Raw genomic sequence first — 13,681 nt, 5'->3', positions numbered from 1 at the left:
GGTTTAAATCCCTGTGGAAAAATTCCAACACCACAGGTTGATTCACCAGGTGCTGACACCTAAGGAGTTGGCCTCAACAAAGGGCTGTACTCCTCATTCAGTATGCCAGAAATCGCCATGATTGAACGTACCGTTCCTCCAATTTCACCTATAACCTTGCTCTGTTGATCTGCTGTTGAACTAAAACGACATTTATTCTCTGCCAAGTCAATAAGTATCACATAACCGAGGCTGAACATCTCTACTGCCTTTCATCCCCGCAATGTTCCCTGGTGTAAAGTTAGAAGCGACTGCTTCTTTCTCTGAAGTGCATGAAGCGATTAGCATTATAAAACTGTGTGTTAAAGGCTGGACTAATTTAACCAACAACAAGAATATGTCCTGGAAACGTGAATAACACAAAAAGTAAAAAGAATTGATAGATTTTTCTTTTTTTTTTTTCTTTGAACAATAACAGAATAACTTTTTTTTAATTTGCTTTTAGATACCCTACTCGTCCGCGTCTCCCGGGAATTATGTAGTAAGTTCATCTGGATTTGTTTGCTCATTGGAATTGATGTTACATTTTATTTAGTCAAAGAAATGGTTATCCAGATGTTAAGAGGAGCCCTTGTGTATTGTCTGTGGAGTAAACATCTGAGCCATGTTCGGCTGTTTTGTCTGACGTTTAATGTGCATATGTTGATATTTGTTTGAAGAACAGTTAGCAATCTGCGCACAGATGCAGAGAGAGCCAGGCTTTACTCCATAATAACATCCATTGCAGTACGTGTGACGGTTAAAAGGTACTTCAAAATCATTTGCATCAATGAGGAATTTAGAATCCATTGATTTAATTCAGCAATTTGCAGAAGAGGTATCCTCTAATGTGGTCAGTTTATGTGGAACCAATACAATTCTTGGTGTAGAAAACTTATACACAGATCATTTTCATGTCTATGCTTCCACTTATGTAATTTAAATCTGTTTTCACATCTGTTTGCTTTTAACCATTTCATTAATGGTGAGAATAATCACCTGGGGCCTGATTCATTAAGGATCTTAACTTGAGAAACTTCTTATTTCAGTCTCCTGGACAAAACCATGTTACAATGCAAGGGGTGCAAATTAGTATTCTGTTTTGCACATAAGTTAAATACTGGCTGTTTTTTCATGTAACACACAAATACTTGATAGCTTATTTGTACACTGAAATTTAAAGTTGATATTTGTGTGCTACATGACAAAACAGTCAGTATTTAACTTATGTGCAAAACAGAATACTAATTTGCACCCCTTGCATTGTAACATGGTTTTGTCCAGGAGACTGAAATAAGAAGTGTCTCAAGTTAAGATCCTTAATGAATCGGGCCCCTGGTTTTTACATGAATGGTTTATATCCATGCAAATACTGCTTGAAGAAACAGAACAAATGGGTCTATTTATCAAAATGATTTTGATTTATTTATTTTTTATTGTGAAAAAATCACTTATTACAACTTATCAAGAAAATATTTCCTGGGCAGCTGAAAGCAACGCCACAGTAAGGGTTAACTTTCTCAATCTCTGTGGATAAGTGTACGTGTGAGCCGTCTCGCACACGTGCAGAAAAACTAAAAGCCCATATTTCTGCTTTCCGTTTCACGAATTTAAGAGAAATGGTAAAAAATTAAAAAAAAAAAAAAAAAAAAACATTTCAAAACCTTCTGGAACATTGAACAATGCAGTATTCAAAGGGTAAAGCGTTTTTCCTATGATTTTAACCTCTTGTCACCATCCTGAGCTGAGCATTGCAGATGTACCAGTACTGCCACTATACTTCTTAAATAGACTCCACCATAAAAAGCGCGGGTAGGCCATCACCAGTGAAAGCTGGTGAATTTTGCCGCTGGTAGGGGTTGGTACCAATTTAATGTATCGATCAAAGTGGAAAAAGGCTCTGCTACTAGCGAAAGCACTTAATCTTTGATCAATCTACCCAAAAGTTTGTAATTCTTCAATGCTAAAACGGTGATCACTTACCCAGTGCCTGAAAAATGTGTTCACATCTTACTTGCCAACATCTTCAATGGAACCGGTTATCCCATAAATATCGGACATAAATTTGGAAACTCATTCAGCACTTTTTCGGGAACCCCTGGTGTCCTGCTCATATTCATAAACATAGGGAGTTTGTGCTCTAATTAAATGTATTGCCAATGTCAGGGCATTGAATGTACTGAATATGTGTCTCAGCTATTGTGTTTTCTTAGGTTCTATTTTATCTTTTTATTTTTATCTCTATTGATGTATTTTTTGTCTAATCCACAGCAGTTTTTCCTTGTTCAGTAATTCTGACCTATTTCATGCTTCTCTGCAGGGTCCCCCTGGTGGTGGTGGTCCTCCAGGCACACCCATTATGCCCAGTCCAGCAGGTATATTTACTAATCTAGTGTATGCGTAAGTGTGTGTGTGTGTATTTTTGTATGTATATGTGTGTAATCTGTAAAAACTGTATAAAACGACAACTGATGGAAAATGAGTAATCGGGACCCTCTTCACTGCCAGCCAATCACAAGTGGGTTTCCACAATAGCCCATTTTAGCTGTCTGGCAGTGAATGGGGGTCTTGAGGCCCCTGTTCCAGGGTTCCCGATATTTTTAATGACCCCACAGTTGGTAGACTCTGAGTCCAGATTGTCTAGTGCTGGTTCAGGGTTTTGCGAGTGGGCACTCCTCCCGCTTGGTAGCTTATTTATATAGCACAGTGCACTGTGTAGGACTAGGCCCAATTACCGACAGCTCTGAGGTGCGGAGTGCAACTGGCTGTGCGCCCCTCCACATGGCAAGGAAACCCCTGACACTGCTCCATCTGCACCCGTTTAACGCATTATAATGATCTCAATCTACAAAATGAAATCTCAGTTCTACACTGTTCTGTAAACCCGATCTATGAGCATTTTTGCAAATTGAGGTGCAAAGTGATTTCGCATCTGTATTTATGCTGCATCATAAGCATTTTGCACTTTATGAAGATAGTATAGGACATTTACAAAGTGCTTTTGCTCACAGGTCTGAATCCTGCCTGGAAGAAACTTAGGCTGGGTACACACTATACAAAATTCTCCCGATGCGATATCCTCAACGATTTTACCAACAATTAAAAAAAAAAATGTCCCGATTAGCACGCCGATTCATGTGTACACACTAACCACGTTTTACATGATTTATCTTCAGATCTGTGCTCTTCATCTGTCATAACCATCGGCTGAAAAGATCATGAATCTGCTAACTCCATAGAGAACTATGGACACTGCTGGTTATGAGGGGATACACACTGCAGAATTAGAACTACGTCGTTCCATCATTGAACAAAATTTTTAGTCTGGTTTAAAAATCAAATGATATGATATGATGTGCTTTGGAACGATAATCGATAATTGTTGAAGGGTACACACAAATGCGATAATAGTCAGAATGATCATTTATTGTTTGATTGGCCTGATAATCCGTTTCTTAATAAGCTTTTGTAGGAGTGGAATATCAATATTAGACTGTTGCAGGACACTGGGAAGGATAAGTTCCTCACTGATAAGTGAAGCTATCAACCAAGTGTCTGCATTTTCATATCTATGTACCACGATCTTTGGTGGCTAAAATCCGCTAGATGACTGTGGCTGAGCTTATAGAAAGCTGGATAAACATCTTGAAAATAAGTGTTGCCCCAGATGCTTCACCCAAAAAAGAACAACCACCAAGGGGTAAATTTATCAAGCTGCGGGTTTGAAAAGTCCAGGGGCTAGATTTACTAAACTGTGGGTTTGAAAAAGTGGGGATGTTGCCTATAGCAGCCAATCAGATTCTAGCTGTTATTTGTTTAGTGCATTCTAAAAAATGACAGCTAGAATCTGATTGGTTGCTATAGGCAACATCTCCACTTTTTCAAACCCACAGTTTAGTAAATATACCCCCAGGTGTTACACCTATAGCAACCAATCAGATTCTAGCTGTCATTTTGTAGAATGCACTAAACAAATGATAACTTGAATTTGATTGATTGCTATAGGCGACATCTCCACTTTTTCAAACCCGCAGCTTGACAAATTTACCTCCAAGACTTGGTATTTTTGATGATGTTACAAATTTCCTACTAGTGTTAAAACTGTTACTATCTAGAGCTGGCCAGAGATTCTGTAGTGCTGCAGAAACTGGATAAACCGTAATCAACAGGAAAATGAGCACATTTAACTTGGTCTGTGTCTCTTGCACTCCGAAGCTGGCGTCAATATACAGAAGCCACTGAGTTATTCTACCATAAAGAGACGGCATCTCCACAATAAGAAGAAAACATAACAAACATAGAAATGACTAGTGCTGTTTGAATAAACATTTCTATATTCATTATATTACATGTATAATCCTTACCTGTGATATCTAGTTATGGCTGCTTATCTATCTACCCACACTCTCATTCTCTTCTCTGGAGCACCCTCTCACGTGTGGGAGGCTGTTAAACAATTAGCATAAAATCATCCTTTTCTCTTTAGATTATAGTTGTGCTGGAGGAGTCCGTGGGAAACAAAATACAGCAGATAAGAATGAAGTAAAACCCTGTAGTCACAAACTAACCCAAATCTTCTTTTTTTTTTTTTTTTTTTGCCTAATGCTGACCAGTTGTCTGATATTGGATGTTGGTGTGAACTGTTGGACCAATGGCCAAAAATAATTTAATTGAAACTAAATGTGTCCATATTGGTTATTGGTTCAGTCGCCCAGAGCTTCAGCCAAGTGTCAGGCAGCGTTGTGTAGATATCAGAGTTATCAAACTGTCAGCACAACGGCTGGACAGTCACCAGTCGCCCAACCAGTTTCAAATGAACACTTTATACCTACAGAATAGGTTATCGAAAGAGGGTGTCATGCTGCCATTCATGCTGCTATAGTCAGGTCTCAGTAAGGAGACCTGGTCCTCCTATAGGAGCAGGACTGATGATCAAAATAAATCAGTATGTGGTGGAGCGAGACAATTACCATAGTTTCCCTGCAAGTTGGATTACCAGCCCCAGTTCTAGGCAGCCTGGGCTGATTATCACTATAATGGGGAAATCCACCGTATGAAGCCCCTTGTTATATATCAATAACCAGACTCCATCACGTGGCTGGTTCTTCTTTTAGAGTCTAAGAGACCCCTTACCATTATATTGGCACCACTAGGATGGCATACTGGTTCATTACTATGATAGGGGATTGGGAAGAGATTGTAGCCATAGTGGTATAAGGGACAGGTGCCTGAGGAAAGAGCTGCACTAGACTTTATAGGGGCTACACCTGGTGAAGAGATATACAGACGTTCCATAAACATATATTTCTCTTCTTCAAATGGGCCTACAGATATAGGATGGCAAGATACAGTGGTTTGTTAAACAATGACATAAAAGCACGCACCTGTCCTGATGGCAGACACTGTTTCTAAATGAAACGTTCCTGGTTTCAAACAGCTAGTGTGGATTATAGTATAAGATTATTGAACATCACCAATGTAGTTCCTGTGAATTGGATTCATACAGATATAGATCTAATAAATAATGATATTATTTCTTTGTAGGTGAATGTTAATCTACCTGTTCTCTAACTGAAGGTGTCAATTGATATGATGATTTATTTGTGTTCAATTTCAAAAGCTTATAGAGGGTTCTGTTTCGTTTAAACACATTATCTGTTCTGTAGATGGTTTTCTGACTTAACGATTTTGAATCTTCTTCCAGCCATAATTGTGAAAGACGTTCAACAGTATCGGCTATGGCATCCGTAACCTGTTATGATTATTGTGCTATTTTGTTTTCAGAGCTTTTTTTCATTTACTACTGGTGCTGATGGATGTTACATATATGTATATTATTGCGCTGTACTTAATATTTTTAACTTTTTGATTGTAACCTTCTCTTTAAGATTCAACAAACTCTGGAGACAATATGTACACGTTAATGAATGCAGTACCTCCCGGCGCCAACAGACCTAATGTAAGAAATGGTCAACAGTTAATGGCTGGTTAAGTTTTAACTTTATTAATATAGATAGAATAGAAGAAACACTCAGAATGTTTGTTAATTGTTTCTTTTTCTGGGGACAAGCTTTGCTATTCATGTCGTGTGTCTAAAGAGACATGGGGGTAAATGTATCAAGCTGAGAGTTTCCGGCGTGTTTGAAAAACCAATCAGATTGGAGCTATCATTTATTTACTACATTCTACAAAATGATAGCTATAATCTGATTGGTTGCTATAGGCAACATCTCCACTTTTCAAACCCGCCAAAAATCTCTCAGCTTGATACATTTACCCCATGGAGACTGATACCATCCACAGTGAGGATAAGGCTTAGCTATGCTTTATCCCGCTTTCACATCCCGTTCTATTGGCCGAGCTGTATGAAAACCAATACAAAATAGGTTTCATAATCTACATCTTGTCTGACTTGGGTATCACACACTAAAACTGAAATGCACACATAAAATATAGGTATATTAGAAATGTTGTTTTAATTCATTACATTGCAATTCACTGATTTATGTACGTGCAGCATTGGCATAGAATATGTGTTTATAAAATAAGTCCTTAATGGTTTGGTGTCATTGTACATTCGTAACTTGTGCTGATAAGAATAGTATGGGAGTTTATTAGTGAAAAAGAAAAACAATTGCCACATGCAGGCTTACTAAAGGGAAGGCAAACCATTTTACCATTGTCTCTTGTTTATTTGTACTAGTTCCCTATGGGTCCTGGATCAGATGGCCCAATGAGTGGATTAGGTGGGTTGGAACCGCACCATATAAATGGCTCATTAGGTAAGCGTCTAAAAAAAATGATGTCTTGTTTCACCATTTAATGTGTACAATATTTAATTATTTTTTTTTTAGAACTTATCGATAAATTTTGGCTTTGCTACTACAAATGTGAACCAAATTCTTTCTAGCCCAGGTTGAGGTTGAAGAAGCTGCCGCAGTAGAACCTTCTTACATTCAGTATAAATGGTGAACTGTATTTCCCCATGTATAAGACGCACCTTTTTCCAAAAATTTTTGGGTCAAAAACCTGGGTGCGTCTTATACAGGGGTAGCGGGGATGCAGGGGGGGCAGCGTTACAGGGGCAGCAGGGGGGACCGAGGGGGAGCAGGGCAGCGTAACAGGGGCAGCGGGGGGGATTGAAGGGGAGCGGGACAGTGGGGGGATCGAGGGGGAGTGGGTCGAGCGTTACAGGGGCAGCGGAGGGGGACAGGCAGAGTGGCAGCGAGGATCCAGGAAGAAGGGGACAGAGGCACAGTGGCAGCGGAGGAGGTGGGGGGCTGGCGATTGCAGGGAGAGTGTGCTGCCCGGCTGCTCTGATCACAACCAGAGCAGCCGGCCATTACACTCTTCCTGCTTTTTTTGACAGCTACCGTAATATTTTTTTTCCCCAAAATTAAGGTGTGTCTTACACATGAGAGCGCCTTATACATGGGGAAATACGGTACTTAATATTTGCATACATAAATAAAGCCCCCTAGTGGCATTACTTTTGCAGTGACTCTCCAGTTTGCAAATACTTCTGTGCCCTAGTGCAAAGGTGTGTTCACATCACTGCTTTATACAGCATTGAATGTAGCAGATATACCACTTGTGCAGCTTTCTTTAACAGTGGTTTGTTAATGTGAGTGTTGTAATTCTCCTTTCCTACCATATTAATAGTACATAAGCTCACACTACGGAGCCGTCTCCTTGTTACTGCTTCTAAGTTCTAACCTTCATGACCCTTTCTGGGTGGGTTCTCTGGGGAGCATTTTACATGACTTGATTATGTGATACTTATGATCTCTTCCCCCTCACTAATGCTAAAAAGTATAACCTTTATATTTGAAACATAATTATAAAATACCACTGAACATGGTGGGAGTGAGGATTCTGCGGTGTACAGACAAACGTAGGCATCAATGAAGAACGATAGCTCGTTATTTTAAGAATGAGGAAATCTGCCTCTATTAAGTCTAGTGTCACATTTATAGATCTCCACCATGACTCAGTTTAACCTATTTTGTGTCGATATTTGAATGTTTTGAAGTGTTTCTAATCAGTGCTGTGTTTTGTAGGCTCAGGGGACATGGACAGTATTTCCAAGGTGAGTACATGTTCTCCACCTTGCCAAAGGAAGGAATGAGGTTATTGGATACAATATTTAGTCTAATCTACTTGTTCTTATGGCTAAAATAATGGAATTACAAGTGTTCTTATTTATTGTATGATTTGGTATAGAATTTACTGGCGTATTGCAGAAACATTTTGTAGCTTTTTCATGTCCGTGACAGGATGAACATTTGGAAGCTAAAATTTGGATCATGGAGATTGTTCTAAATCAGAAATTCTTAAAAGAGAACTCCAATAAACAAAGGAAAAGTCCTAAGAAAGCCTCCCCTCCCTCATAAAGTAGTAGTTTGGTGGGGGTCTCTCCTCTGGTCCCTTATATTACTATCTCTACAAATGCTGCCAGGTCCAAGGCAAATGCCCCTACCTGATTGCTCTGGGGTTCTCCATTAGCTTTTCTTCAACCAGGACCCAGGTTGTGTCTGATTTTCAAGCTTCAAGCAATGATTTGGGTTACAATTACCTTTTTAACCGTTATAGAGCGCAGGCCACATTACTTACGGCAGTAACACGACCAATTGAATTCCCCCCTCTGCGTAATATGTATGAGAAATATCTATCTGTTTATATCTTTCTATCTGGAAATAGCCGTGTGCAGTTGCAGAACACCTAAATTAAGTATATAGTTGAAAATTTGCTTTGTATATATCAAATGTCATTGATTAAAACTTCATTGAATACATAATGAATAAAGATAATTTATAATACTGGTGTAATCCCATGAACAATCAATTTGTTCAACATGAAAAAGAAAAGAAACGTTTTAAAATCCACATCATATACATATAAGGTGTGTCAGCAAAAGGATATTAAATAAATGTCTACACAATTATACAAAGTATATAATCTGTCTCCATTCCTAATTGCTAATATGCATGTATGGAGGATCCGTCCTACACTAGCGTATCCAGGGGGGAAGGGTGACCGCCAGGCACATGTATTTAGTGTGTGGTCACACCTGCTATGAGTGAAGGGGGGTCCATCAATCACAGTGATGCCCTCCCTAACAAAATGTCTAGATTTGCCCATGCCATCCATAAATTCTCACACGCAATTATAAATATAAACTGTTACCAATGCTAGGAGAGTATTGCATGGCCTGGTCTTCTAACCAGTCTGAATGCCGGGTTTCTGATTCCCAATAATTAACAATCATATTCTCTGTAGTGTGGATATACTACAGATTACTTTCACTCCAAGCCTGAAACTTACTTCCCCCTTTTCACAACTACACAGACTGGATGGAGGATTGCTCATGCTTCAGGCATGATACATGTCTCTTCCTCTTATTACCAGTACATAGACCAGATAGTCAAACAGAGGTCCCATAGACTGTTTCCATTGCATGTTCCATCTGATTATACATTTGTCTGGGACCTCTGTTTGGCCATTCAGTCTATGTATTGGTAATAAAATCAAGCCATAAGTATTACACTGAGAGTGCAAGTAAGAGAGTGAGACACACATGCCATGCACGGAGTATGAGTAGTCTACCTGTTTACACTAGAGAACATTGTGAGTAACTTAAAGCTGATTGTTAATTATTGTGCATCGGAAACCTCCATGGATGACCAGCATCAGACAGATGGGGAGAGTAGATGGTGCTATACTTAACCTGATTTTAGAAACTGTTTATTTTTGGTAATTTTTTGACACCAATTTATTCCATCGATGCTCCATATATACATATTAATTTGAGATGGGCTAGAAATGGATTGCAGGGTTTGGGTGATTGTGGGGACATTTCAAGAATATCCTTTTTCCAATACTCCTGTCATATGTATATCATAGTGTATGAATTTTATTTTCGGTCTTATTCTGCACCGTATTTTTTATTATATGCTTTTAATGAATTTTTAACAAATTACACTTGATACATACCAAGCTCAGAGGCAATATTCATTTTCAAATATGATCAATAATTTGTGTGTCAGTTGATAAAATATATTCAACTTGCAAAAAATGTTTCCTACCCGAAGAAGCACATAGACCTAGGTTATGGATCCTGATCATTCAGATCCTGACTTTTGAAAAGTCCATGTGATCTTGGTCACAGGAAATTAGGTTCCTTGAAGACTGATAATGGTGGTGGTTTAATCCTGGTATGAACCGCTAGGCATTTCTTTATATCACCGAGTCATTTGTATGATGTGAAAGTCTCATACAGGCATGTACCTCCTTCCGTGTTCCACCAATCCCTGTCCACTGTCATCACCTCAAGTCATTATATAGGGCTCGTATTATGCTTTCATAACTCTAAGTAATGGAACACAGAGGGAAATCAGAATTATAATAACAAAATAGCATAAAGTCTATGGGCATACAGGTGTTATTTCTGTCCATCTCTTCTCTGTTCAGTTGTTGATGGATTTAGATAACACTTATGTGCACAAGCCTTTAAAATGACTGAGCCAGTGATTCTTGTCCGTGTATGCTTCACTATAAGTATCCATAAATCATGAGTTTGTTCTGGATCATGGTCGTAATCCTCTGATCTTGATAACACATTATCATTGCTCTAAGAAGTGAATGCCATAATCTTTCTGCCATTCAGTTACTCAACAGCAGGGGGGAGGGGAGACGCCTGATTTCATGACTGCACCTGAAGGAGTTTAGTTGCATAATTTGTACAAAATATACATAAGGCAACAGACACCTACTATAAAGGCTCTATAGCTGGCTTGGCCAACCTGTGGCTCTCCAGATGTTGTAAAACTACAAGCCCCAGCATGCTTTGCCAGTAGATAACCAGACAATAGCTGGCAGGGCATGCTGGGACATGGAGTTTCACAACACGTGGATTGCCACAGGTTGGCCAGACCAGCTATATACTATCACTGCTTAAAGGTTCAAATCTGCACTAAAACATAGCAACCAACCAGGCATTGGTCTACCTTGCTCGAAATCTAATTGTTGATTGGTTGTTGTGGTTTTAATACAGATTTATACCTTCTCAGCAATGTTGGTAAATAACCCTCACTCTGTCCCTAATAAGATCCTACTGACACCAAGAGAGAATGAAAATAACCCTTATATGGTACAGATTTCAACCTCATTCTTTCTATAATGAAAGTCAATTATAAACCAGAAGTAGCTGCATCTGGAATTTAAAGTGGACCTATCACTTACATACAGTGAAGGTATTCATTTGTTGGCTGAACCAGCATGCAATTTCATGTCCATATATATTCATTTCCTAGGTACCAGTGATATAATTGGCTTATATTCATGGCGTACCGGTTCCTAGTGAACTGGTTTGCAATGCTCTCATGAATATTGGTTCAGACTACAAACAGAATGTGGCTGTGTGTCTGTGACAGATGACGCGGTGTTTCTGGCATACCATAGAAAAGGTTGCGTTCCTGTGAATTTCACCCGGCCAATCCATAGCACACTGCAGTGGTAGTGATATTGACAGCTGGCATATTTCCTATAGCATACACATGTCTGTACAAATATGGACTGCCTTTAATAACATTCTTATGTATTTATCTTTAAATTTTACGGACAGAACTCTCCGAATAACATGAGTCTGAGTAACCAGCCAGGCACGCCAAGAGATGACGGAGAAATGGGTGGAAATTTCTTAAACCCCTTTCAGAGCGAAAGTGTAAGTGTTTTGTGTTACTTACAAAGGAAGGACGTCCCTGTTTTGGCTGCACTTATATAAGGCAATTAATAATAGACATATTTGTTCACAATATTATGGACCTAGGTGAGCAGCCATGTTAAATTGACACCTAGTTCAGCCAGCAAATCGCTAGAGAGCGTGGCCCTACCCTCTTACTGAGGAGGAGAACACCAGTAGTACTTTTGGGTTTCTGAACTGTTTTGCTATTGGATATATTCCACAATAGGAAAACCAATCTGTGCTCTGCAGTTATGAAGTCAATTACAATGGCCTTTTCTAAAGTATACCAATGAATGCCTCTCTGGGAATGTTTCCATCACACTAGGACCTGCCTAATCCTTTTCCATATCTTGTGTGTAATCATGGAAGGTCAGTTTCCCAACACCGCACTCATTAAGAATAGCCCTCTAGTACTTGTTGTTGGCTTTTCAGTGGCTCAGTCATTTTTACAGATTAATTACAGCCACCCGAGGCTTGTGAACCACGGGTGGAAAACCATGAAATATAATGAAAACATTGTTAGATTTAGTATGCATGCACATTTGGTGATTTAAGGTTTAAAGAGCAAGGAAAGCCATGGTTTGTATCTATATACTAAGCCCATGTAACAAATGTAAGGGACAAGAGGCCTCTTGTCATGGGAACATTCATTGTAATAAGGGAAGGTCACTGCGCCTGCCAATCACAATGCCCTTCCCATCCAGACACCTCCAAATGTACACGCAGCCTAGGATTCAGGTTACCATATCTTACCATAGCACTGCCTGCACACCGTCCCCACCATGTCCAGTTGTTTGCATGTTAAGACACTGGGTCTGATGCAGAGTTGAACGCAATGTAAGTAATATATGGGCCGAAAAATGCGCACACACATATGACTTATTTCAGCGCACATGCATCTGTGGCATTTCGACAGACACAGACACACACACCTTTGTAAACATTGTTGTGACAGGGAAACATTTTTGCATTGTTAGGCTTCATGTGATACAGCAGATATAACCACCTCGCATAAGCTTGAAAGACATAAAAACATTTTTTGTAAATACACACAATCCTATAATATATGCACAATAAATGAAGAAACCACCCAGCAGCTTCAGAGGTGAATATGCAGTCATCCAATCAGAAGCAGCCAGCTAGTGCTGGCGATCAACTTCCTCATCACTGTGTATTTGTACCAACCCTAGGCTGGTTCAGATAATACTGATGTAAAAGTCGTATCTGCGTCTGCTTTCAGGTCTGCATTGGCTCGCAATTCACAAACACGACCTTACTGTACTCTGCATACGTTATAACTCCCCGTCACAGCTCCGCCTGCTTGCACCAGAAGATGCAACTGTGCGTAGGTACCTGTGTGTTTCTTCCTCATCCTATCTGGGGGATACTGCTACCTTGGGCAGATTTCTATGCACTGCCGATTACATTCAGCTATGTCTAAGTGTTCCCATCCCTAGGGGCACCTTTGTTACGGGCCCAAGGTAGCCATGTCCCCCAGCTGGATTTACTGTAAGTATGAATCGCAGTGTCCCCTAATGGACTATGAGAAAGGGATTGTACAAAAATCTTATTTTTATGGGCATGCGCAAAACACGATCACGCAATTTATGATACGCAACTGTGTATGTTCAACTCTGCATCAAGCCCATTGCGTAGAGAAATAATATTGGGGAGAATGTGAGGCTAGCAGAAAAATTCCCTTTAGTTCATTTAACCTCTCCCATTGCACATTTCCCTGCCTTAACCATCTCTGTACAGTTCTGACCTCCTGAAATATAACCCTCTCCGTGCAGTTTGGTCATGATACTTTGTGTGTGTATAAAGAGCAGCCAGTAACCTAAGTGCGTGTTATTGGAACGCTGCATATGTTTATCTAATTGGAGACTTTGTGCCTGATTCTACATTGTTTATTTACCTGTA

General features: G+C 39.6%; 2 protein-coding genes across 9 annotated transcripts in view; both read left to right on the top strand.

Moving 5' to 3' along the window:
• The window catches only part of LOC142097997 (uncharacterized), a 1,069,021-nt gene that overhangs the window by 966,758 nt on the left and 88,582 nt on the right, over positions 1–13,681 (top strand). The gene's annotated exons all lie outside the window — the stretch shown is intronic.
• The window catches only part of SSBP2 (single stranded DNA binding protein 2), a 152,967-nt gene that overhangs the window by 136,473 nt on the left and 2,813 nt on the right, over positions 1–13,681 (top strand). For 4 of the 8 annotated variants that reach the window (XM_075180269.1, XM_075180284.1, XM_075180278.1 and 1 more), the window contains 6 exons: positions 485–520; positions 2,339–2,393; positions 5,907–5,977; positions 6,722–6,800; positions 8,079–8,107; positions 11,642–11,740. In XM_075180269.1, coding sequence (XP_075036370.1) covers positions 485–520; positions 2,339–2,393; positions 5,907–5,977; positions 6,722–6,800; positions 8,079–8,107; positions 11,642–11,740 — 369 coding nt within the window. The remainder of the gene's footprint in view (positions 1–484; positions 521–2,338; positions 2,394–5,906; positions 5,978–6,721; positions 6,801–8,078; positions 8,108–11,641; positions 11,741–13,681) is intronic. The other 4 variants (XM_075180295.1, XM_075180326.1, XM_075180316.1 and 1 more) reach the window with 1 other exon arrangement.

Source organism: Mixophyes fleayi, chromosome 1 (assembly GCF_038048845.1).
Source record: "Mixophyes fleayi isolate aMixFle1 chromosome 1, aMixFle1.hap1, whole genome shotgun sequence".
NCBI lineage: Eukaryota > Metazoa > Chordata > Amphibia > Anura > Limnodynastidae > Mixophyes > Mixophyes fleayi.
Note: the sequence above shows the minus strand (reverse complement) of the source record. Positions and strands in the feature narration are given on the sequence as shown.